Genomic DNA, 25776 nt, shown 5'->3' with positions numbered 1-25776 from the left:
TAATCTCCTAGGTTGGTGTGTCCTGTATGATGCTTTCTGCCAGATATCACTTGTACCTGAAATGCTGGGCACTGCAGACTTTCTTATAAAACTCTCATGAGTAATTGCCAAAAGGTCCTAGCTACAGTGCCCCAAACAAATGCAGGTTATGAATGGTCCTCTTTTTTAGCCTACTTTTCCTTTAAACAGGCCTGTTGGGTTTTGAGTACCTGCAGTTAAATGGTGTTGCTTTTGGCAGGGCTTGGTGAGCAAATGAGGCATAATCTCTCTGATCTCAGTTGTCTGGTCAGTCAGCCATGACATTCTCAGTGTCTTTTCTTTCTACACCCTGTCTGAACAGAGCCATAGCCCAGGCAGCTCTCAGTGGGGTTGCCAAAGATTACCATGTGCAGTGAAGCAGCAGATGGCAGGACAGTGGAAAATATGCAGCCCCAATCCCTGGGTTCACGTGGGGTTCAGGGTTAAATTTCAGTGATTTCCCTCTCTGCTCCTCAAGCCTGTCAATAAACTGTCCTTTGGGAGATGAGCTCTCTAGTGTGCTTTGGGAAACTATTTAAAGTTCAGTTTTGTCCAGTTTTGGAAGTGTGTTCTAGACTGAAGCAGAAAATTTAAGCATTCTGTAGCTACAGATGTTGAAGTCTTCCTCACCTTAGTGTGGGCGTAAAAAATGAGGTACATATGAATATGTCCTGAAAACTATGAAAGGAGGGTAAAAGGAGCTTTGCAAACTTGATTGGCTCATAAACTGTGAAATGACTGAATCAGGGGTGCCTCCATAAACTTAAACTTGTGCCCATATATTTTGATAAAGCTGTTGTTTGCACTTTCGGTTTTTCTCCCCACAGGTTCCCTCTTCCTTATTCCTTGCATGGGATGGAGAGTTTTCACTGGAATGACTAGATGTTCAATCTTGGGCTGGAGGAAGGTGGAATTGTGGGCAGAGAACAAGAAAAACATTATTTCACAGCGTATTTATTTGCTCTATTGAGTGATATCATCCCTTTTTGACTCTTCCAGGGTCTCATTGTTTCACAAATATCAAGATACTTAACTTTCTCAAATTCTTGTAAAGTTTTGGCATGTTACCTTCATTTGGGGTGGGGAGGTGACATTAAGGCATGAAAAACCAAAAGAAGTCTACATTGCTTGATTAATTAGTTCATGCTCAGAATAAAACTCACATCTATTTCCACCTTGAGCCTTGGTAACAAGCACATAGAGGAATATGTGCAAGTGACTAAATGAGAACATGGGTTTAAGTGACTTTCTGAGCACCTTTTCAGAATTTGCACAAGAACCAGGCTTTTGTTCATTTTCCTCGTACAGCATTAATCAGACTGAACTGTGAATCTGTCATTTCTTTCTCTGAAGTTCTTTACCTTTGGTTAGCTTCAGGCTCCATAGGACCCTTTCCTACTTCATTTCTCACAAGACAGCAGTTTTTACTCTCAGAGCAAGTCTGTTCTCCAGACAGGGGATTATCTATTCGGAAAAAAATTACAGTATGATATCTAGAGATGTTCTATAAAACTGCATCATTGCGCATTCAGAAACAACAGTGAAACATGTAATCCTAACTTTTGGTGCTAGAATTTAGGGCTTTGTCCAGACTATGTACAGAGCATGTGCATATGTGTTTTTCTGAGTGCATGCACAGCTACCTATGGGGATATTAAAATGATGTGAAAGGTCCCACTAAAAACACAAAGCCAGGAAATTCAGAATTGGGCTAACTTTCTGTCCTGGTTTCACCCCATTGTGTTCAAGTATTGTAGACAGCTCAGAACAGCAGGTGATCCGACTGCCTCTTGTGTTCCTAGAGGAAGTATAAACTAACTTAAATGGGAAATATCACAAAAACAGGATAACAATGAATTTCAGGAGTCCACAAAGGAAGAAGTGTTCTTAAAAATACTGTTATTAAAACAGTAGTGAGCATGACAAGCTGAATGGTGGTAAATGGATGTATTATATAGACAGTCTGGTTTTTTTGCCATTGAATCACTTTCCAAATGTTTTGTTTCATATTTTCTTGTGCAAAACTTTTGTGGTGATTGGACATGTTTATGGTGGTATGTTTAAGTTTGGCTGCTTCTTTGTAAATTTAAGTCATCTGACTTCAGCCAAACTGCACCGATTTATCTTGCCAGAAAGCTGAGTTCTCTGTGTTTATAGCTGTGTATTTATTTATATTATTAATTACACTAGAGAAACTCTATTCCCACAGAGAAAGAATTCAGGAGTGGGATTCAGTTTCAATGGTAACATTAGTAAAAAGGAATATTCATTCAAATGTGTGTACATTTCAAAAAGCTGTTAGAATTTTACTCAATGGTTGTGTTCAAAATAGTTTCTCACTAAATAAGGGTCCATTTCTTTTTTTGGTTCCTTATTCATTTTAGAATGAAAATTAGCAACATGCCCAGGCTTTGTCCCAGAGGGGAGTTCGCTCTCAGCAATGGTTTTTGTGCAACCTCCTGACATACCCTTTCTGCCTGTGGGAGAGCTGCCGCTCTGTCTGGTGGCATTTCCAGTTTGGAGCTTGGGTGTGGAAGCCGTAGCACCCTTGCTTAACTTCAGGGTCCTCTGAGAGTGATCACATCCTGTGCTGCACTAAGGACATAGTTTTTATGGGAAGTTTAAGCAACCAGCAGTAACTACAGCTAGGTGAAATAATGTTTTTATTGGCTTTCTGAATAGAGGCGGTCAACACAGCTAGACCAAACATGGCCAAGTCCTTTGGACCAGAAGGGACATGCTGCCTTTGTTGGCTTGCAGTCTTCCGGGTGTACTGTCATTGTGTCTCTGCCTTTTCACCCCACTCTCTTCTTAAACTGTTAGGCCTTGGGGGCTTACTTTAGGGTTGAGTTCCCCCTGGTCCTGCTCCACACAATCAATTGGAACTTTTTTTACAGGGGGCTGTTGTTAAAATACACATTTCAGGGTTGTTACTTTGGTTTTATCCAAAATAGTGACTTCTAGCATTGTCCTGCTCTGTCTTCAGCAGAACCACTTGTCCCTGTGCAGATGCAGAGCTGGGGAAATGGGGACAGCAGGGACAGAGAGAGTATGCTGAGAGCACCGTGAGCTGATCTCATGCCCTGGGTTGCACACCAGCTTGACTGCATACCACAGCACACACAGTGGAGATTTTTTTGGCTCTTAACATCTGAGCTAGATGTTTACTTGATTAGTCTGTTATGAGTCTGAGAAGGTGTCTGTAGCTGGAGGATTTAATCCTTTTCCTTGTAACTGTAGAACTTTGCAAGTGGTGATCTGTACGTTGACTTGTGGGGATCATCAGTGGTGCTGAAGATGTATTTCTCACCACAACCTAGCTGAGAAACCAGCTATTCATAACATGGAAGATGGAAGGAAATGTAGCACCTTGCATTTTATGTACCTTGTACTAGAAAAAAAAATGTGCCTCCTGTATTTGCAGAAGCTGAGATTTCTTTTTTTTTTTTTTTTGCTTCCCTCCAGTTCTCACTAGCCCTCACCTTGTTACTTCTTGATGACCTCTTTCCCCTCAGTGGTTTCCAGCTCCCTCAAAAAATGATTCAGCTGTGTTTCAGGACCCCCTCTTGGTGATTCCAGGACTTCTGTAGCAAACGGTGGTTTAGTAAAATTGAAACACATTTATCAAATGATGTATTGAGGACCTAAAGGGTGCCTCAAGGACTACCACTGTCGCAAAGCTAACCAGAAGGAAGTCCTAGGAGAAAAATTGTTGAGCAACAAAGCTCCAGAGGGAGGCACATGGATTAGGAACATCTTGAGTTATGCTGTATAAGTGTCAAACCCGTCTAGCACTGCTTTATTAGTTTGTGTGGGAGGCAAAGTTTCAAATAAGCTGCTTGGCTGTAGCCAGACCATTTCTCTTGCTCCAAGAAAATACATCAGCACTGACTCAGCAAATTTGCTGCTGTGACTGGTTTTAAGGCTCTTGTTGCAGTCTTCAACTTACAGTAAAAGTAAAGGAAAATTATTTTTCCCCCTGACTTGAAGTGAAATGATACCTTTTATGCTGAAGAAATTTGCACGTTAAAAGTTAGGACAATTATGGATGCACAGAAAGTCACGGAAGACCTGTGCAAAACTTTGTTTACATCATGACCCACCGCAAACTGATGTCCCAGCCACCTGGAGAGGTTGAGAGACCAGCCAGATTTAGTCCCTCAGAGGTCAGAAGGTCCAAGAAACTGTATTAGTCAGTCATGTGTCACCAGGTAAGATTAAAAGCCTTGCCTGCTTTATCTCAAGAGAGTGTGAGGGTAAAAGGCTGAACGTCTCAGCTTGAACCATCAAACAGCAACTTTTTTGATGTGCTACTGGTTGCTGAGAGAATGGAGGAGGGGAAAAACAGGGAGAAAAGGAAAGGGGTGTTAAATTTAAGAGCACAGATGTCTGAGCTGTGATAGCCACTAAACAAGGGAAGTTAAATCACAGGGGTTTTGCAAGTTGCCTATGACTGCAGGATAATTCCATTTTGTGCAAGTGCTGTATTTTCCTTTTGGTTTCATACAGTTCTAGCTATTGTAGCACCAATTAAGCAAAGCATGTACTTAACTACAATTGTTTACACAATCTTTAACAATTTAAAGAGTCTGTACTGATGGGCAAGCACACTCACGTTTACCCACAGCTCACACATGCAAGGGCTTGTGTAATTCTGTGACAGCTGAAATGAGAGGTTTAATTCAATAACCTTAGTTGTACAATTTAAAAAACACAGCTTAAATGAATGTTAGAAAATCAGAGTAGCTAAACACATTTACCTTTCTTTTACAATGTAGTGTATATGAACTGTGATTAAAAAAACCAAAGTGAATAGTTTGGAGCAAAAGGTTAAGTTTTCTGTAAGCAAAACGCTGCTCTGTTTATGTAAGCGCCATTAGCAACATAAACTTGGGAACAGGAATAACACTTTTACATATTGTTTTCAGTATTAATGTTTGGGTTTTCCTTTATAAGAATCTTTGATGCCTCACCTTTTCCTGTTCAGTGTACAGTTCCTGAGGGGAAAATATTTTAATTTAAGAAAAATTATATGGAGGAAATATACTAAAATAGCACATTTTGGCCAACCATTATTGCTGGTATATCACCCTGCCCTTTTAACAACCCCATATGATAGATCTGAGAAGTGTAATTAGTCCCAAATAGTGGTATTTTAATTGTGAAGTTTAATAGCTTTGTGTTACACCCTACACATGCACATTGTCTGCTAATCAAACATCTTTTTTTCACAGTCACTTTACAAAACTGCTGCTGTGTAGTCATAGAAATGATCCTGTCATTGTTTTTTCAAAGGTGGAAACCTGTATCTGTTTGTATGCAGAACAGTCATGAATAGTCTAAAGCCCTGATGACAGATGCCTGGTGGAGGGTTAGCACCACTGAGTCACAGGGGAGCAGGGGAGCATGGCTTGGGCTGTGGCAAACACCATCTCAGAATCTTGTCCTTTGGTGGTGGCTGGTAGGTCTCTTCCCCTACTTCTGTGTTCCCTACTTTTTACAGAACTTACTAGTTGTCCCCTAAAGTAGGCTTTGTGCTATCTTTTCACCCACTGGGAAAAAGAGAAATTTTCCTACTCTCTGTGCTCCCTCCACATTTCTGTACCTTGTTGTTCCTCACAAGACTGTCTCTCACTCTCATTTTCCACTCAGATTATAAAAGGCAATAATTTGTGTTCCCTCCACGCATAGTTCAATGACCTCCTGTTGCCCTCAGCTGTCCAAATGTTCTATGTGCAAGTGGAGGGCAGGGGCAGAGGTGTTCTGGGGTTGAAGAGCATCAGCCTCCTCCACTGTGCTGCCATCCCCTGCTGATTCCCACCTCTCAATGCCTTTGTCTTTCTGCCTTAACCTCCTCATTTTTGAAATATAAAAGTATATTAGTAGTGCATCTTCCATTATTTAAACAATGGGCATCCAAGGAATAGGTACCACATTTCTGTTGAAAACTGACGTGTTAATGGAAAATGGGGCCAAGGAGAATTAGTGCATTTTGGCACTGTAAAGGTTATCATGTGTATCAATATATTATTAAACAAAGTAATTCAGTGTATATGCTGATTGGTGTCTTCATTAGCAGTATTTGAAGGTATTGCTACCACATCATTTTATTTAAATCACACATTTCAAAGTTCCAAATGAAGGTCACTTGATAAAGAGGGACAATTTTATCCTCATGTTACTGGACCACTGCTTTCAGTCTGGGATCTGCATATTTTTTTGTTACCAAATTGTTTGCCAGGGTATTGATGAAGAATAACCTCTTTGAAAAGAATATTATCAGTAAAAATTTCCTGTTTAGAGAAAGATATATGTCCACTGGAAAATGGTTTGGGATATGTAAACTGAAAATGTTTGAAAAACATTGCAAATATATTAAAAAATTTGAGAAAACCACTACCATAAGCTACTTCTAAAATTTTAAAGAACAGAGAAGAAGATTGAACATATTATGATGAAACAAAGTATTTCCAGCCATGCTATATGGGATTAAAATGTAAGGATTAAAGCACTATATCTCATGTTTCAGGAAATAAAATGATTTATTGCCCCAGTCAGGGAGATGTTTCCCATGCATGACTTTACAAGGAATTGCTTATGAATCCTATCACCCTTATTTCATATATATTTCATTTTGCAGAAATCTGATTTTGGACATTATGGCAAGCTCATCCAAAGGTAGCTGTATTTGCTGAGTAAAATTTGTAGGATGACAAACAGAGGGGAAAAAAAAAGTCCCTTTTAACCATGATTTTCTCTTTATTTCCAAGAAGTGATGTTTCTACTTTGTACAATTGTTGTTGTGAGAACAATTTGTTATTTTAAATGGTGAATGGATTCACAATTTAAATGCATGATTGTTTAAAATATATAAAGTAACTGCTCTACTAGTTTTACCAAAATGCAATACTGTATCAGTGGTTTTGATCAAGACAGTTTAAAATTCCACTTAAACCCAAAATATGGAAGGTTAATTTAAAGATCTATTACTAGATTTTTCATTTGGTTTACAATGACAATAAATTCATTTGCTTTGGAATAATTGTTAATGATTTTCATTGGTGAAGGAGTTTCAAGGCTTCTTTTCTTAAAAGATCTGGGTGTTGCTTTGTTTTTTCATTTCAGCCTGTTACAAAAAATGGAAAAGGTTCTCATAGAATGGAAAGGATGAGCAATGTGGATTTTCAGGCAATCAAAACATTTTAATGATCTCATTAAATGCATCATTTACTACACATATATGTTAAAAGAAAGATGTTTTTCTGGGTTAGTAGAAGCGCTGGGTACACAATGTGTTTGAACATGTTAGGCTTCCACTAGAACCTGTGCCAGAACTGCAGAAACTTGGAGGAAAAAAAATGCAAAACTTCAACCTTTTTCTTGTCAGTGTCTTCAGAGACATCATGTTTAATCATATTTTACGCAAAATGAAGAAAAATGTGTTACAAGAACTTGATAGATTTTTCTAGGACTGCATCTCACTTGGTGGATAAAGACTGCTATTGAATTCTATAAGATTGATTGTCATTCTATGATATTGCTAGGGTTAATAAAGGATTTTCTTAGACATGCAACAACTAGTGTTTTACAGGGAGAGCAGTCTTCCTAAGATCACAGTTTTATCATTAGTTGGGATTTGTATGTTGCCTTGAGAGCTTGGAAAACGAGGGTTCTTGAACAGAAACAGATATGCCAATAGTGGCTGTTAAAGCTGCTTTGTCCATTTGGTTGCCTCTTCTAAACCACAGTATCTAGAGAAAAACTACTTAAAACAGGCGATCCACAAAGGGTGAAGCCTCAGTGCTGATAAAAGGAATGGGGTACTGATGCAAAGACTAGGATTTTTTTTTTTTTTTTTTCTGTCTTGGGGCAATCCAACATTGGAATTGTAGGTGCATTAAGACCCTGCCTCCTAAACAGTAGTTTTCAATGTGGGTTAATGAGAGATGTGTCCAGTTTTCAAAACTGCATCTTTGCCAGATGTAGACAGCATCCTTCTCGAAGAGATGAGCTGTTTTCCACCCTGATCCAGGCAGCACAATGGGCGACAGGCCTGGGCTGGAGAGCAAAAGCTATTGCATTATACCTCTGCTATTTATTTTCGTAGTAGTATTGTTCCTGCAGTGCTTTGCTGACAAGTTATATGTTTTACAGATCAGGTCTGTTTGATGAGGAATCCTTGCTTTAAATCCTGTCTAGGATAAATCGGGTTTGTAAATCAGACCTTATGGTTCCTATTGGAATGCTAACGATCTCAAAGGGAGGACTTGGGTTTTGAAAACAAATCAAAGCTAATGCCCAGGGTTCCTGAAAGTGCTGTTAATATCATGAAGACTCTTGTTAAATGCCCCTTTTAAAATGTAACAACTTGTCAGACCCTGCTTAAGTAGGGGTGTTTGGAACCCTGAAATGTCACACCAAAGCATCCTTTGCTAGATCTGGCCATATCTCTTCTGCCTGGCCACAGTTGCAGCAATTCCAGTGCTGCCAACAGCAATGCAAACCACACAATGTGGCCCACCATGGTTTGGACGTATTTGCTGCATAGATAACTATGCAAGGCACTTAGCCCAGCATGCTTGGCCCTATCGACAGCAAGAATGACTCTTCTTCTCCGGGTTACTGTAGGAGAGTGAGTTCCCAGACATTTGCTACCCACACACATTTTCAAAAGGCATTCAAATAAGTCAAAATTCATCAACCATGTTGTCGTTGTTGAGGCAGGACGGGAACAGAATGACTCCAAGATCAGAAGGCGAAAGAGAACTCTCCTTTATTTCAAATGCACCGCTGTATTTATAGAGAACATCGTGCAGACTAATTTCATTGGTCTTAAAGTAAAAACATGTCACACAACTGGTGCACTCTGAATGACACAGAGCGGCAGAACGTATCTATAAACAATGCGAACAAGAGAGATAGAGAATTATTTACATTCCTTTGAAACACTTTCCCCGGCCAAAGCCTGGTTAGAAACCTCTCTCTTTCTCTCTGACTGAACTGAGAATACCCATACCATGTAACTGTGTTTTTACACTCCACATTTATTTGTATTAAGTGTAAGCAATGGGTTGTGTTTTACAAAACCTCTCTGAACTGAGGGAGCAGTGCAGAGCCAGGAGACAAGTATGGGACTCTGACATCTCTCTTTCCCACCAGTCTAAGGTAGCTTCTGTCACTATCACCAACATATTTCCAGGTGAATTAGTAAGGTTAGTAGCATAACAAATTAGGCCTTATTCACCTGTGATAACTGGTGGCATTTTAGCTGCTGCAGCATCTTGATCCGATGAAAATCAACATAAAGGGTCAAGTGGTTAACATACCTTCATCAGCTCTGATGATACTCTTCCTGGCATGAGTGGCTGTTTTGTGAGAAAAATGCTCTTGTGTGTTCAACATTAGCAAGTCTTTACTACATCCTGATGAAGAAGGAAGCTAACCATTTCTGTGCCTCAAAAGGTCCTTTGTATTCAGTTATACATAGATATGTGTAGCATTTCGCTACAGTCCTGAGGAAAAAGACATTACTTCTGATAAATTTCAGACCAAAGCAATGTCATAGCCAAATTGCAAACCTCTAGGACAGGGCTTTTTAGTGGAAATGCTGACAAGCCTTAACTACTTTGTATGACTCCAGCGGGCACCAGCTTAAATTCTAGTTATGATGTGCATTTAATGGCATGGGATCAAACACAGAGTGTAATGGGATATTTTAAGATACTGTGTTTGAAGGGAGTAAGTACTTAAACATTATTTATGAACATATCATTTAAATGCTTCTGAAATGTGCCATTCAGTCCTTGGGTGCATGAAAAAAATTTCTAATTGCATTTCTCAGAATGAACAGTAGTATAGTTTTCTTCCACAGCTTTAATGCTGAGGCACTTCAAGACGAGGGTGGTATTATTTAGTGGAACCCTTACTAGAATATCTCTGGAAAATTAAGGTTTTCATTTTTTCATTGTGGTGCTGTCTAGTTTTTCAGCTCAGCCTTTTGAGGAATACTCCGGACTTTGCTTGGAGAATATCTTTGAAGATTGTTTCTCTCCAGTTAACAGTGACCTGTGCAAGAAGACAGCAGTTACTAGTATTTGTTGTGCTGTGCTAGACAAATCAGCTCTTTCTTGTGTGGTATCTTTTATACAATTAAAGTTAAATTGATAGCATAAAAGTTTTTCTCTCACACAACCTAATACCTAATAAGCTCCTTTTTTTTTTTCTTTTTTTTTTTTTTTTTTATGCTGAGGAAGCATTTGCTCCAAAAGGGGAGTTGACATTCATTAGTTGTGCAGGTTGACAGTAAAACTTGCTTTAATGCAGATGGTGACTAGAACTCTCATTGCTTTTGCTACAAATGGGAATGTAGTGTTGAAAGCAGTCAGTTTTCTTTATTACTCAATTGCAGCCTGGAATTTTAAAACAACTACTTTATTCCAGAAAGAAACCTGTTCCTTCAGCTGTTATTTGCTGAATAAAAATGCTGACTGAAATAATTTTGGTGCAGAAGGTTTCCTAGTAAGTTTTTTCCATAGGTTGAATTGTTTTCTAATTAATTAACAGTAATCTGTGTGACAGTCTCAAAGCACTTTGATAAGGTAAAAATGGAAACAATCTTTGGAGAGGTACCAGTCTGACTAAGCCAAAGGGACTCTGTCACTGGTTTCTGTTAAGTCAGAACTCCACTCCTGCTGCAAGCCTATCCAGCCAGGAACAGGAGAACCACAGTACTTTGCTTTCAGAAGTTCAAATAGCAGAGTTACAGTGTTGGTAGTGTCCAATTTTTGGAGAAATTTGCTTTGAAAAAGCCTCTGGAGTATATTTTGTTTCTAAAAGTTTGCAAATCACACTGTTTAGGAAGCTTCCTTTATATACGAACACCTTTTCGGGGGATATGGAAATTGTATTTTTTTCATCCTTTAAAGAACAAGTGCAAATTGATGATATATCCTAAATGGCTAACAACCAGAATTGCAATTAGATCAGCAGTTGATGAAGATTTAAAGTTCTATCTTAATTCTGTGCTAAGGTCTGACTTAAATTAAAGTTCTTCATTCCACATGATTCTTACAGGTGTGCTTTTTTTTTTTTTTTTTTTTTTTTTTTTTTACTTTTAGTAGAGTCAAATGACAGAAAAGTACTGTAGGGTTCTTGGCATTACAGGAAAAACTAGTAGTCTGAAAAAGACACTTCACGTTATTTAACAAAGTTGCTGCAACTTACTGTTTGTTTGACAGGAAACAGAACATATTGAGATGCATATCTAAAGAGCAGAGTTTCATGATGAAAAATACTGCATGTATGCATTGAATGTATAAGCTACACTTCTGAGACTTTTGAAATTTGCTAAAAGCATTTTAAAGCTACACACATTTTCACTAACTCTCCTGTTTTCATTTGGAGGAGGTATCATCTGTCACCATTTAATCATATCTGGTTTTAGCTATTAAAAAGGCATGTAATTTTAATTTTTGTGGCTCATTAGTGTGTAAATGCCAATGGACCTAAACTCCTGGTCTAAATTCAAAATCCCCTCTGCTTTTGAGGAGACTATGACCACCTTTTAGAAACACAGCCATCATAATCTGAAAATCAAGATCTGAAAATAAGTAAAAAATATTGTTTAAAGCAACTTCACTGGAAGCAGAAATGGGTACACAATTTTTCCAAAGTAATACAGTGAACAACATACTGAAATATGGTAAAATAAAATACAGTCTTTTACTGAAAAAGCTGAAATCACACTTTGCATGATATAACTGAATCTGAAAGACAAAGAATCCCAAACAACTAGAAAAGTAGAATGCATTTAACCATTGTAGTTCTTTGGAGAATACATAGTATTTGCATAGTCTTTTTTTTAATAAACACATTTATTTAGATATATACATTCCTTGAAAAAATAAATTAAAAAGGAAAAAAGAATCTGAAACAGAAAACTTGAGGGTGGTCTAAGATGTCTGTCTTCTTTATGTAACCTTTTGCATTTTGTGTTTAAGAACTGACATTCCAAATGATTTTCTTTGGCTTAATGCCTAGAGTGAATACTGAGGCAGCAAATTAGGAATGCTTAAGAAGTCCCACAAAGAAAGATATTTGCTGTGAAAGTGCAACTAATGTGACACTTGCACTGGAGGCTTCTTAGCTAGCTCAAATGATACAAGATGGCATAGGTCTAGGTGATGCAAGGGGAGTGAGGAAGACTGAAAATGCCATGTGCTGAGCTGTACGAGGTGTCTCCTGTGGCCAGCTATCTGCCACTGTGACTATGCTGATACTACCTTTTATTTCTCTTCCAGGGGCTAACTTTGTCACTCGGAAGATTAGCCGATCGGTAGCAAAGATCCACCTTGGACAGCTGGATTGTTTCAGCCTGGGCAATCTGGATGCTAAGAGAGACTGGGGCCATGCCAGGGACTACGTTGAGGTAAGCTGTGGGATTTTTTCTGAATCATCTTTGTGGAGGAGATAATGCTTATTGCTGTAACTTCAGGTTATGATCCACAGAGGGCTATCTCAAGATTTTTTTTTTTTTTTTTTTTTTTTTTTTTTTTTTTTTTTTTTTTTTCCTATTGAGGTCTGTTAACTTTGTCTGGCTCTTGACTTCAGATTAGGGAATTTAGTAACACAGCAGTCTACCCCAGGCATGACCTGAACAGAAAAATAAATCTTTGGGTTTACATTCTTTGCCTGAATTCCTGGGGAAGGGGTCTGACTACAATGTGGATCTATTTTAGAATGTGTCTTCAATTCTTTTGACAAATTTTATAACTGATACTAAGATTTCAGCAAGATGCAGTATGACCTGAAGTGAAAGATCCTGCTGGAGGTTGGTGACCTTTTTTTAATAAGGCAAAAAGTAGGTCTATGTCAATGATCAAAGCCCTCTTTGGTTATACATTATAAAGAAGCATCACAAGATAGTTGTGATGGCAGGTATTGGAACACATAAGCCTGCATTTAGTGTTTGAAATGTTTGTGTAGTCAGGATTTGTTTCTAATTTTATTCTACCCATCTACTTAAGCAGACAAACAAACAATACCCCTGTATTGTATTACAAGGAGACATGAATGACCATGTAGGAAATATTGTCTTTTCCCCAGGAGATTTTTGTCCCCATTTTGGTGCTTAAAGATTTCCTGTGGTCATTGGACTATTTCTGTCTTTTAATAATTCCTTGCTGGGAAACCGGATTTGACTTCATCACTCATTGATGTAGTTTAAAAACAAGACAACTGTTTGTTTTGGTTTTCTATATTACAAAGTAAGAAGTATCTCAGTGGGCAAAAGTCTTGATTTTTATTACAAATTGAGACTGTAAAGGTAGAGCTCTCAAATCTTCTTTACGATCAAAAAGAGCAAGAAAAAAAAATTATAACGCCTCTATAAACTGATGTCCTGGATGACATTAAAAAAGGTAAACAGCCATATTGCCTTAGTATCAAAAGGGCTACATCAAGAGAGTGAAGAAGGTGGTTTTGGCAGCCAAATGAAGTTGTCTTAGGTTCTGTGCTGCATTTGCATGTGAGATGTTAAAAGCATCATGAGTGTAAAGACTGTACCTCCATGACTATGGTTTTATGTTTGTGGCTACAACATTGGTTGAAGCAGTTAAACCAGTAAACCATCCCAGTCATCTTTTTAATGCATAAAAATATGGTCATGAGTGATCATAAAATCAGTCACCAAGTCTCAACTGAAAAGAAGTAAAAGGTAAGTCAGATAAATTATCAGTTGCCTGGACATAATGAATATGATTTGTTAACAGGCATTGGATATTTCATAAAGACTTCAGCTATGACATTCCAGCAGAAATTGCACTAGGTCATAAATCATGGGATGAATCCTGAAGTCTTCTTCTCTAAGGGAAATCCTAAATAACTCTCTTGTGCCTTCTAGGTTAGACCCTTGTCCTGTGTTCACAGAATCACAGGATGGGTCAGGTTGGAAGGTTCCACAGTGGCTCATCTGGTCCAACCTTCCTGCTCAGGCAGTATCATCCTAGAGCTCATTGAACAGAATTGTGTCCAGACAGTTCTTGCATGTCTCCAGTGAGGGGAACTCTACAATCTCTCTGGGCAATCTGTTGCAGTGCTCAGTCACCTGCACTGTAAAGAAGTTCTTCCTCATATTCAGGTGGAACTTTCTGTGTGTCAGTTGCTTCTCTTTGCCTCCTGTCCTGTTGCTTGGCACCACCAAGAGCCTGGATCTGTCCTCTTGACACTACTATTGGATACTGATAGACATTGATGGTATTCATCCCCTCTCTTCTCAAGGCTGAACAGGCCCAGTTCCCTCTGCCTATTGAGGCCATCATTCAACCCTTAAAATCAACAAGTAAATCCAGAAGGATGACTAGCTTTCAAGGCCTTTGGCCTCCAGAAGGAATGTAGTTGTCTGAGGTCTATGGCACAAACACGTTTTTTGTGCAAGTAGCATTCCAGGCCTTTCAGCTACACATCTTGGGCCTGTCCCAAAATCTTCTGAAAATAATTCCTTGCTAAAATATAGTTCATCTTGAGTATTTCTCATCCCAGAGAAGTACCCCTTCAGATGATGGGAGAGTTATTATCAATTCTCTAATTCCCTGAGTATTGTGGAAATGTGGTTACAGGCAGCCTTCTAATGAGTAAAAAATAGGGTAACTTTAAACTGGAAATAAACTATTATTTGAGGCTTTAATGGACTGGAAAGTAGGGCTCAGAGATTTAACATTGTTCAAATAAATGCATAATATGTTAGAAAGCATGATCATATTTACAAGCATTTTGGGAGCTTCCTTAAACATATGGCTGAACACATAGGGATATATCTTATCCTCTCCATATGTAGCTTTAAATCCCATTGATATTAATACAAGTAACACATGTGCATATAGACTAGACCATGTACTGTGTTTCCTTTCTTCTTATTTCCTTATTAGGGATAATAATAAAACCATAAATACATTCCTTTTTGTTGTTTTATGAAATATTATGGGTCAATTCCTGATCTCACAAAAGTTTATGAGCCAACTCCCATTGACTTCATGGAGAAACAGCATCCTGTATGTGTTGGACTTGAGAATGTCTGATGCAAAGCACAAGCAGAATTCATGACTCTTGAGCTTTGATTATATGAGTTCATTTGACTGCCACTGAAATTTTGGGCAAACTCCTTTGTGTACAGTAAAGCATGGAATCATGTGCTTGCACTAAAGCATGTAGGTGCCCACCAAGGGATGGGTTGAAAGTAGTTTAGTAGCAGATGATTCAGAAATTTGGGGGTTAAACATTGGTTCATATCAGTGGAGAATAGTTGGAAAATGTGTTTGATTAGGATTTTGACCTGGCGCTTGAAGTGTCACCTGCGGCAACAGGGTTGAGCAGCATTTTGCTGGTGAATGAAAACTGGGAAATCCAACTCACTGGAAAGAAAGGATTCCATTCTGTGTTTGAAATGAACAGAATAGAAAAACATTGGCATTGAAAATTTTTGGTGTGGGATTATAAATTTTAACCTAAAATTAGTAACTCTTAACATATTGGCAGAAATTGTTGCTGTCTGCTTCTCTCCTTTCTCCATTATTTATTCTGCTGTGATCCAGCACCAGTCTCATGAGGTTGTATTAGACATGATGATCAATGCCACTGAGTTGGAAGAGGGAAAAGCAATACATCAGTGCTATTGACATATGAATCTTCTGTGTATTGTTTTGCTTTGTGGGGATAACATACCCTTTATTTGTTGCAGACTATCTGCCAGGTATTTTCAATTATTAGTACAATAGCAAGCCTTAAGAGTACTGAGCACAGTGCTGAATACAGGGGAAGAATCCTCCTGCTGGCCACATTATTGCTGGTACAGGCCAGGATAACATTGGCCTTTTTGGCCACCTAGACACATAAGCCTCCATTAAATAGCTGAGGTTTTTCCTGCCTTTCCTTCAGTTTCCTCCTTATCACCTGCTGATGCTCAGGTTGCCTTCTGCAATTGCACTGCCCATACTTCAGTGTTGTGCAAACAGCAGAAATACTGCACTCACGTAAGCTGTGGAAAAGCCCCTCAATCTTGATCTTACAAACTAAAAGAACAAGTCAAAGGTAACAGTTTTAATAGTCTTTAGGTATTCATAGAAATCAGAAATATTTTCTCTTGCCTTCAATAGAAATCCAGCAGTACGTCAAGCAGTAATTACAGTGGACTCATAACTGGGTCATAATTGGCTCCAATTCAATTAATTACATGTCTAGTCAAAAGTTTAAAATTAGGTATGTGCCTATATTCATGGTGAAGTCAGGGTGCATTTGATATTTAGAATGTATGGGAATCGGCTTCCATTAATTTATATTTAAATAAGTAAAAGAAAACAAACAAAGCAAAAGAAAAACTGTTTATAAATAAGTAATAAAGTAAGTTATTGTACAGGCCAATCAAGCATATTAAGAAACTGTGAAACTGCTTAAAGAGAAAATTTCCATCTTATTTTCTTTTTAATTGGTACTAGTGCTGTTTACATTAATACTATACAAATGGTATATGTTAATCTGTGATTTAAAGTACAAGAAAACACACAGTCATTTTTATTGTCTTAGACCATTTTGCACATGTTGAAATTTAGATAATAAAATCTAATCTTTGTTTAAATCTCTAGTCAGTATCGCCTTGTCTTTTATTAACGATTTTTCTGCTTACCATTCTAATAGGCAGAAACTGACCCTTGGAAACAACTGCTACCAGTGCTGTTGTGGGAAATCCCTTCTTGTATGTTTGTGTGTATGTTTAAATATAAAAACTCTTGCCAGACAGAATTATTTAGAATTTTGCTTTACTCTTGTGCATAAGAAAAGGAGCCAGCAAGAATACTGGCCAAGGCATTTCTACTTTTGTTTTGTTTTTTTATTGTAGCACTAAGGATATGTTGTCTTTTGAGATACATTTTACCTTAGTCTGCTAAGACTTGAAGTTTTTCCTGAGTAATTCTTTCACCACCCCAGCTGAATTGTTGTTTGTGAGAGTCTTGCTTTGTTACGAACTATTGGTTATAAAAGGAAGGTCAGTTGTATCTGTCTGCATAACTATCAATACCTCATATAGTTATGAGATTGACTTATGAACTTACGGCCTGTTTCTAAATGCAGATCACCCTTTTGCTATGGACTGAAGTGAAAAATGCTTTTCCTTTCTTACTGCTTAGTTTTATGTTTAAAGTCAGTATCTTCTAATAAAAGTGGCAAAATCATTTTAAACCCTCAATGATGGGCTTGTTTCAGTATTAGTGTATAGCCATCCAAGTAAAGTGTATTTTGTGTATTTCCAAATACACACAATGTTTTCTTTCCATCAACTTGTCTGAGGTGGCATAACTAATGGTTCTATTAGGCCAAACTGATCTTCAAATTAAATTAAATCTGCTCCAGTTGAGGTGATTATGCACTGAACTGCTTGCATCTAGGTTAGGACTTGTAAGAGAGGACTTGTAAGAACTATCAGGACTTGTAAGAATCTTAAGCAGAAAAGGTTGATAGACTGTGCTCCTTTGGAACAACTATTGAACATTCATAAAATTCTTGACAGTTGCTTGCTGAAGCAGTACCTTTTCTAGAAGCATGTGTATCAAAGACAATGAGACAATGAGTATTCCATCCTTGATTCTTTCTAATAGGTTAAAAATCTTTAATGTAGAACTAAGTCTCATGCTGAAATGTTTTTGAGAAAGCAACATCTTCCCACAGGAAGTATGCTCTTGCCAAGATCAGAATATTTTTTTATTTCCTCATGTAAATATTTAGGACTTGTGGAGATAGGTGTCCAAGATCAAGGAAGTGACATTTGACCACAATAATAAGTTCAATCATCCACTCAAATAATGACCCAGTTCTCAGGATAGAATACAGCCAAAAGTGGTTACAGCACAGTCTCAGCTGGTTTCAAATCAAAGACGTGAAGTTCACCCAGAACTGACCCACAGGCACTTCTTCTTGACACAAAAGAGTGCTGGAGGAGCAGATCCAGAAGTAATGATTGCCTTCCCTCTGATTGAGTCTATAGGGAAAAGACATAGATGAGTGGATTTCCAAGGTCACTTCATGGCGTCATAATTTTAGTAAATTATTCGTACATGTTGCACCTCAACTGAAATATTCCAACCCTACAAAAGAGCTTGATATGAAGTGGTAGATGGTGTCACACTGTTTGGTGTCACCAAACAGGTGTCTCCCCACCACGTCTCTCATACAGAATCAAAATATAATTCTGTGGCACACCGATGTAATTCCTCTCTCTTTATTGCTGTCCAGGTAGGCTCCATCTGTCTCCCTCAGCTCTATAGAGCACCTGTGGCCCCACTTGACTTCTGGCCTCAGGTATCACTCTTTTATTTCTCTGCTTTTACTTACAAACTTCAGAGTGGGAAGAAGACCAAACATTTTCCCCAAGTCTATATCTGTGCAGTGCCAAAATGAACTGCCACAAATTATAGGCATATAGTGAAGCTTTCCTCAGTGTACATTTCCTCTCAATTCTCCCATACAAGCAGAGAAAAAAAATGAAATTTAAATAATTATTATTTTTCTTTTCATTAGAGCATGATTTGGTGCCAGCAAAATGCAGGTATAATTCTCAAACATCTTTCAGATTTTGAAAACATGGACAAAGCTTCCCTTATGAAGAGAGAACATGTTTTAGAATAACTGTGATAGTGAAAGATTTCTTTTTTAATGCTAAATAAAGGTAAACATTTTGGTAAATAAGACTGCACACTAAAAGACTGTATAATGCATTTCTTTCAGTGCATGTAATTTTGATTAGATTTCTTGACTAGTAGAAATAGTTGCAGTTCTCAGCAGAGCAACACACTATCATCTTAATTTTACTCACGTGGATGATGTCTACAATAAAGAAAAACAAACCCAAACCAAATCCTTTGTGGTTTTTGAAATGCTGAAGTCTGCAAGTAATATGATTCTAAATAACTACAGCATAAATGAGAAAATTTAAACACCCCTTTATTCATGTGTGCATGCACACACATGCACAGCCTGTATAAATGTGTACATGTGAATGTATGTTTCTGTGCATGGATGATTTTTGTGGAAATTACTTTCAATTTCATATAATTTGAGAGGTTCATTATGTGCTATTTTTTCTTTAAGTTGGAGGTGATTGATAATAAGAGACATACAAGAAATTAAGTAGTTTGTTGCAATAGAGATGAATAGTCTCCATAGTTAAAACATAAAAATGAGCCAAGAAAAGGTTCTTAATTACAATATGTAGGTGTTCTGTCTAATACACATCATATGGCATTGATTTCCAGCAGTGGTAGACTGTAAGTCCAACTGTAAATGTTGTTGTTGTTAGAGTGTAACATCATTTTTACCTTTTTATTTTCTTGCAGACATATTTTCTGTGAGGGAAACACATATGTAAATAATTCTTTTTCTTATTTACCAAGATTTTCCTTTAACTTTCTTTTTCAGCACTTTCATGTTTGACCTATTGGTGTTTTTAGGCTTTACAAAGCCAGAAAAAAGTGCTTTCCTCAGCAAAACCATCTGGTTTAGTTTCCTGTGCCTCAACAATGATACATGTATTATCAAGGCCACCCCGGTGGTTTTTTAAGTGGTCTTGTTACAGCGGTGGTCTTACAATTCAATTGGAGTGATGGAAAGGTTAGACTAAGGCTTCTTTCAAGTATAAGGTTTCCAAGCTGATAAATTATGTATTGTTGTCATAATTCCGACAGTGACCTATTTTGCCATTGTGGCTTGAATGAAGGATCTCTTCCATCAAGTAACACAATTACAAGAAACCTCACAAATTTCACTTTTGCAGCCTGCTCTTCTTGAGAATACCAAATTAAGGCACTTTGCATAAGTAACTGCAAATGTGTGCTTATGACTTTAGTTTTCTGCTCTGTCAATGTGTGAAAACCCAGGTAAAACTGTGACAGGGTCTATATTTAAGGAGTTAGGAGCTATCCTTTCACTTGTTCTAAGGCCTGTAGAAAGCATATGGGTGTCAGCAGAGAGACTACATAATGCAGATAATGCACCATCATTGCAGTCCCCCTCTGTGCATGCTGCAGGACAAGGTCTACTCATTAGCTGGTGACATTATAGCACTAGGGAGAAAACAAGCCAGACTTTAAAAAAAAAAAAGGTCTGATCCACCTTGTGGTGATTTTAACCTGGGATAACTCCAGATGAGACTGTGGGAAAGAGAAGAATCTCATGAGGGAGATGGGATTGTCTGGACCTAGGAGTGAATGCACCAGACAGCCTGCTCAGGGCTGCAGCTGTGCCTGGAGGGAAACCACTGCCCCATCATGGGACAGAGCGTGTTCACCATAGAGTGAATCTTCGCAAAATTTAACAGCAAAGGTCTCACAAGTCTCTCTTCAGTGCTTGTAAATCAGGATTTTACTTTTTTTTTTTTTCTGCTGTAGTCTGCCTAAAGCTTATGAATTGGGCAAGTGTAAGGCAAATGTGAAGGAAATGTTCTCATAAACATTCTCTAGGCTTCTGCATGCAAAATTTCAAATACTCTACAAGAAAACCCCTAGTTCATGGAAAAAATTGGCGTTTAATACAAATGAAATATAATTTTTAATTAGCTGAATCAGTTCAATTGACATTTTTCCTTCCTTTCTTTGCTCTTTTTCCCATCATCAGTGGCGGGGGGGGGGGGGGGGGGAAGGAAGGAAAAAAGCCAACCAGATGTAGCTACGTTTGAACTCAAATTTTTTTTCAGTCAGTTGGTATTTGGCAACATTTTAAAGAATGGGAAGCAGTGTATTTTAATGGTAAATGTTAGGTAACATTAATAACAGGTACTGCTACCAGCCCCACCTGTAATAACCCAGATAGTTTCTCTTTATTAATTAATCTATGATTTACAGATTTATTTGAAGCTTAGAATAGTGTACCACATTCTGAGAAAGCTCTATAGCATTGAGCTATATGAGGCTTGAATTTTAATAAGGGGGAAAAAATCCCTTAAAACAGATCATTAAAATTTAATGACGACATTTTTAAAACCCTATAATGGTTCAATTTACACTGGAAGTCAAAAATAGTTAATGGTGTTGTTATGTCTGGGTGGTAACATCCTCGCTATAGAATAATTGTTTTCACTTGACATCAAGCCAGTAAAACATCACAGGCAATGCATTCCCAGAACCAAAGTTTTTAGTCCTCCAACTTCAGGTCATTTCACCAAAAGAAGAAATGTTTCAGATAAATTAAAATGTCAGGGCTCACTTATATAGTACTCTAGCTGTTAATATTCTGTGCATTATTAAAAAGATTGGTTATCAGCAGAGTGACTGTTCTTTGCTGGTCTGGGTATGGAAAAAAAAACCCTTTTTTTTTGTTTTGTTTTGTTTTTTTGAATGGGAAACATTCCCCAAACCCAGAGGGTGCACTTAATATGCCACTTTTAGTTATAGCAGAAATATTTGAATTTTAGCTGTAGGTGTTTTTGGATGGAGCCTTGACCTAACAACTAACAATAATGATCCAAAGATAGAGCAGCTGAACTTTCCAATTAACCTTCTTTGGCCCATTTTAAGCTTTCCCTGGAGATGGCTGTCTTGGTTACCAGGTTAAGGATGTGAAGAAAGCTTATTGCTGTCTTATGCTTGATTTCTTTCTTCTTCCTCTCAAAATCCACATGATTTCTGCAGTGAGAGCACTGTGTGTTTCCTTAGGAGTGACAAGCATTGCATTTGCAAGGTAGGTGAGTGACGCTGGTGTTTTCTTGTCCCCTCTTCCCACCCCTCTTGGCAGTGCGACTGGGCTGGAGTTGCCTTCAGCCATCAACGAGGAAAATAAAGTAGAAGTAGGGCCCTGGCATGGTGGTCCCTTCAAACCTTCCCAGTGCTTCCTGCTCTGAAAGAAGGTTGAGGCTGACAGGAGCTAAGCAGTTATCCTTCCTTGCACACCCCGCAGATCCACAGCTCAGCTCCTGGTGTGGGCAGCCTTGGAAGCTGTTCCATTGCTTCTAGTAGAATAAGGATTTCAGTGGTGCTTCTGGAGTGAGTAGGCCCACATATCTGCTTCCAAATTTTCTGCTTGGCAGTGGGATTAAAAGGATCTCTGGTATTGGATTTGAGGAAGAAAATTAGGGCATCCGTAACTATTCATATGAAATGTTGCCTTTCTGAAAGGACAACTTCCTGGGATTTGTTTGTAGAATTGAATGCAGCCCAAGCACATTTCCTTACTCTTTAGCTTTGCTCCTAATAACAAGCTCTGTACATTTTAGAAGCTGATCTTCTTAGTGTAAGTTGTGCATTATTATTTATTGATCTGCAAATGGGTTGGATTTTTATTTTTTTTTAATATCAAGTGCTTTTCCTTCTTCCAAGTGCGCTTTACAGATTTTTTTAAGGAGCATGAACTCCTACTTCTGCCTTAACCTCTATCAAGTGAGATGTTACTCTACACAGTAATAGCTTATCAGGACAACCCTAATGGTCTAATACAAGGCACACATGTTGCTTTTGACATAATGAAAAGTTGGTACAAATCATATGATCTTGTTGCACTGTGCTTTATTTTACAAGAAAAAATAATGCTTTGTGTTGCTAATGCAGTATATTTCCTATGCAATACAGGCACATTTCCCCCTTCCCATTAATTTATTATGCTGCATTTATTTCCAGACCAACATTACTTTTCCATGTCTGTTGGGAATTTCTCTCTTCATCAGAGGTGTTTTAAATTCAACAAGCATAAGGTTTTTAATATATCATGTTCATTTTAAAGGGGAAATAATTGACAAGGAAAAAATATTTTGTATAGCTTTTCATTTTACTGCCAGTATTATTACTGATATCCAAGGTAGATACATATTAAAAACACTGCAGGTTTAAACCTGTTCATCTGCCAAATTACAAGCAGATCTTGGAATATTGGAAAGGTATCTATCAGGAGGCATGAGATAGAAGGGTCTTCCCCACTGCTCCAATAGGTGCATATTCTGTGTTTATGTTTATTTGATGTTTTATTTCAGCCCGTAACACCTTGTGACCCACATGCCCTATCCATGGTGTGCACTACTGGAATGTGTCTTTCTGAGTTGATAATACTGGTAGCAGAAGTGATACTGGGCTGCAAGGAGGAACCTGCTATAGAGCAGGGCTCTGCTGTGTTCTGTTTTCTGGGAATGCCAAGGTGCAGCACCAAGGTGCCTCCCTTCCAAGGATCTTTTCCAGGATAACTAGTGGTCTAGGAGAACGTTTTATTGTTAAAGTATTTTAGGAGCAAGTAGTCGCAATTTAGAACTGGTGTTGGTTGGTGGTTTGTGCAAGTTCTAATGGTCTGAGCACACCTAATGTAACACTTTAACATTATGTATGGCATTTTAATGGCATCTTAAAAGTATATGTGTGCTATTTTAGAAAATGTATTTTTTATCCAGCTAGCTATAAAGGGTAAGGACATGTGTGAAGTGCTCAAGCCCCAAGAGGACTGTAGGGCTGTGTATTCCCTCATTGCCCCTTTGGAAAACCTGAGGAGCGACATTGCTGAAAACCAATTGCAGGGACTGGTTTGGAGTAAAATCTTCTAATAATAATATGATTATTGGCTTTGGTGGGACTTCATTCACTGTGTCTTACATGTGTGCACAGGGAGGCCAGCAGAAGAGAAAGAGGCTCTGTGTCTCCCTAGTTTACACAGTACACCTGTGATAGGACAGCCACAATTTGGCTCTAAAAGTGACCTTAGGAGACATTAAAATGCCATTTAACACATTACCAATAAAACCAGGAAGCATAATAAAAAGTTTTCACCTGGCCTGCCCAGTGCCAGTTTTCAGTCTCAAGTTTGACAGAATAATGGAATTGGTGCACAACTGCTGTCTCCTTGTAATTAAGTAAATTAGACTTTCCTTAAAGAAGGCTTTTTTGTTGCTGGTGTTCATAAGGTTGCATCTAAAGAAAGGCAGTGCAAAACCAACAGCCACATGTGTAAAAGTATAACTTGCAAAAGAAGTTTGAGTAAAAAGTCCGTCTAAACTGAAAATAAATTTGTCATCATTCTTACCACAATAATTTTGGAGTGATTGCATAAAATACTGTTAAATAATACCAGAATCATGCACATTTTACATTTACTTTTAGAATACACTATAGTCAAGAGAAACAAGACTCAGTTCCCTTGGCTTAATTTATTCATGTGATGTTTGGGAACAAATTGTGTCATGGAATTGCATGCTGATGATAGGTATTTAGTTGTGCTGATTTGTAGCAGTCTGATAATTTAAATACAATGTATCATAAATATTTCAAGTCGAGGGAAAAAAAATCCAGATTCTGAAATCATGATCTTAAAAATGTCTTGGATAGTTGTTTATGTTCTGGAGCTGCTTGCAAAGCAGTTGACTCCTAACCAAGCTGATAGTTTTATTAGAAGTATCTTAAAGTGATCCTTTTTGCTTAGATATGGAATTTGCTGGATACTGGTTCATATAAAGTCTCTTTAAGTGAAACAGTCCAACTCATCACTGCAAACTCTGTGTTGGTTTTAGAAAATACTGCTGGAGCTTACAGTGTTACTACACTTTCTTAGAAGAAAAAATCACACACACTTTTATATTTCATGAAGGCAGATTAAAGCTGGAAAATAAAATTGCCTTTAAGCAAGGACAAACTGATGGTGCTCAGGATGAAAACTAAGATCTGGTGTCCCACCCAGAACAAAATCCCCAGCAGCTAAAAGGAGCACTGTCTGGCAGAAAAAAAAAGCAAATTTATACTCAGGGGTACCTCAGCTGATGGAACACTGCATCCTCGTGTTGGGGGAAATGTGAGAGCAATACAAGATGGGGAATAAGACCCCAATTTTTAGGGAAGTGCTGTGCTCTCATCACCTGCTCTCAGGCCAAAGTGAACCACCAGCTGCCACTGTGCTTGATTCTGCCCATGAAAGGAGACTGCAATTCTTTAGCCTGAGTGGGTCAAAAAAACATGCATAGAAAGTAGCAAGTATATGCATTAGATGTTGATGATTTGTTTTCTTACAGAATGAATAGATATGAGGGAAAGATATGCTCAGTAGACAAGTTTGACTTGAGAATTGTCCTTAACAATAATTAGACTTCGACTCCTGAAACTAAAAGGGGCAGGATCCCATTTAATGCCTTATGAATATTGTGCATTTTTGCAGAACTAGTAATTTTGTATTGGACACACAGAGCCAGCTCAGCCTGCCCACTTGGTTAGGGAAGAGAACAGCAAATGCGGGTTCCCTGTGTAACCTCCCAGCACAAATAGGCCTGTCAGCCTAGGCTGCTAAAATAATCTTTTTACAGATGATAGAAGTAGTCACTAGTGATGCAGATTAGATTGAGAACACCCCTGCAGTTTTTTCTAATTAGCAGAAGACCCAAGTCACCTTAAACCTTGAATCCTACTGCTTACCTGCACGGTGGCAAAGCACACAGCTGGACTGTGGCCTTAACTGACACAGGCATCAGATCAACCATGTATAGCAGAACTTTCTTCCAGATTTCACCCTGAAACTTAAAAATTAACACATAGATGCCTTTTTATTAATGTCTTCAGTCCTTTGGTTGTAATCTTTTAAAAGATGATGCATATATTTTCATACTCAGTTTGTGTCCTTTTCTGCTTTGTGACAGCACAGATGCCTTGAAACAAGCCTGCATGTGCCTGCATGCATTGCTGCTCCTTCTGTCTTGTGTTACAGAGAATAACAGGACTGCAAAGATTTGTCCTCCAAGGCTGTGTTTGGGGACTGTTGAGGTAT

General features: G+C 38.1%; 1 protein-coding gene across 3 annotated transcripts in view; it reads left to right on the top strand.

The window, feature by feature from the left end:
- The window catches only part of GMDS (GDP-mannose 4,6-dehydratase), a 409257-nt gene that overhangs the window by 171501 nt on the left and 211980 nt on the right, over positions 1-25776 (top strand). For all 3 annotated transcript variants that reach the window (XM_053983239.1, XM_053983231.1, XM_053983247.1), the window contains one exon: positions 12318-12445. In XM_053983239.1, coding sequence (XP_053839214.1) covers positions 12318-12445 — 128 coding nt within the window. The remainder of the gene's footprint in view (positions 1-12317; positions 12446-25776) is intronic.

Source organism: Vidua macroura, chromosome 1 (genome assembly GCF_024509145.1).
Source record: "Vidua macroura isolate BioBank_ID:100142 chromosome 1, ASM2450914v1, whole genome shotgun sequence".
In the NCBI taxonomy this organism is placed as follows: Eukaryota; Metazoa; Chordata; class Aves; order Passeriformes; family Viduidae; genus Vidua; species Vidua macroura.
Note: the sequence above shows the minus strand (reverse complement) of the source record. Positions and strands in the feature narration are given on the sequence as shown.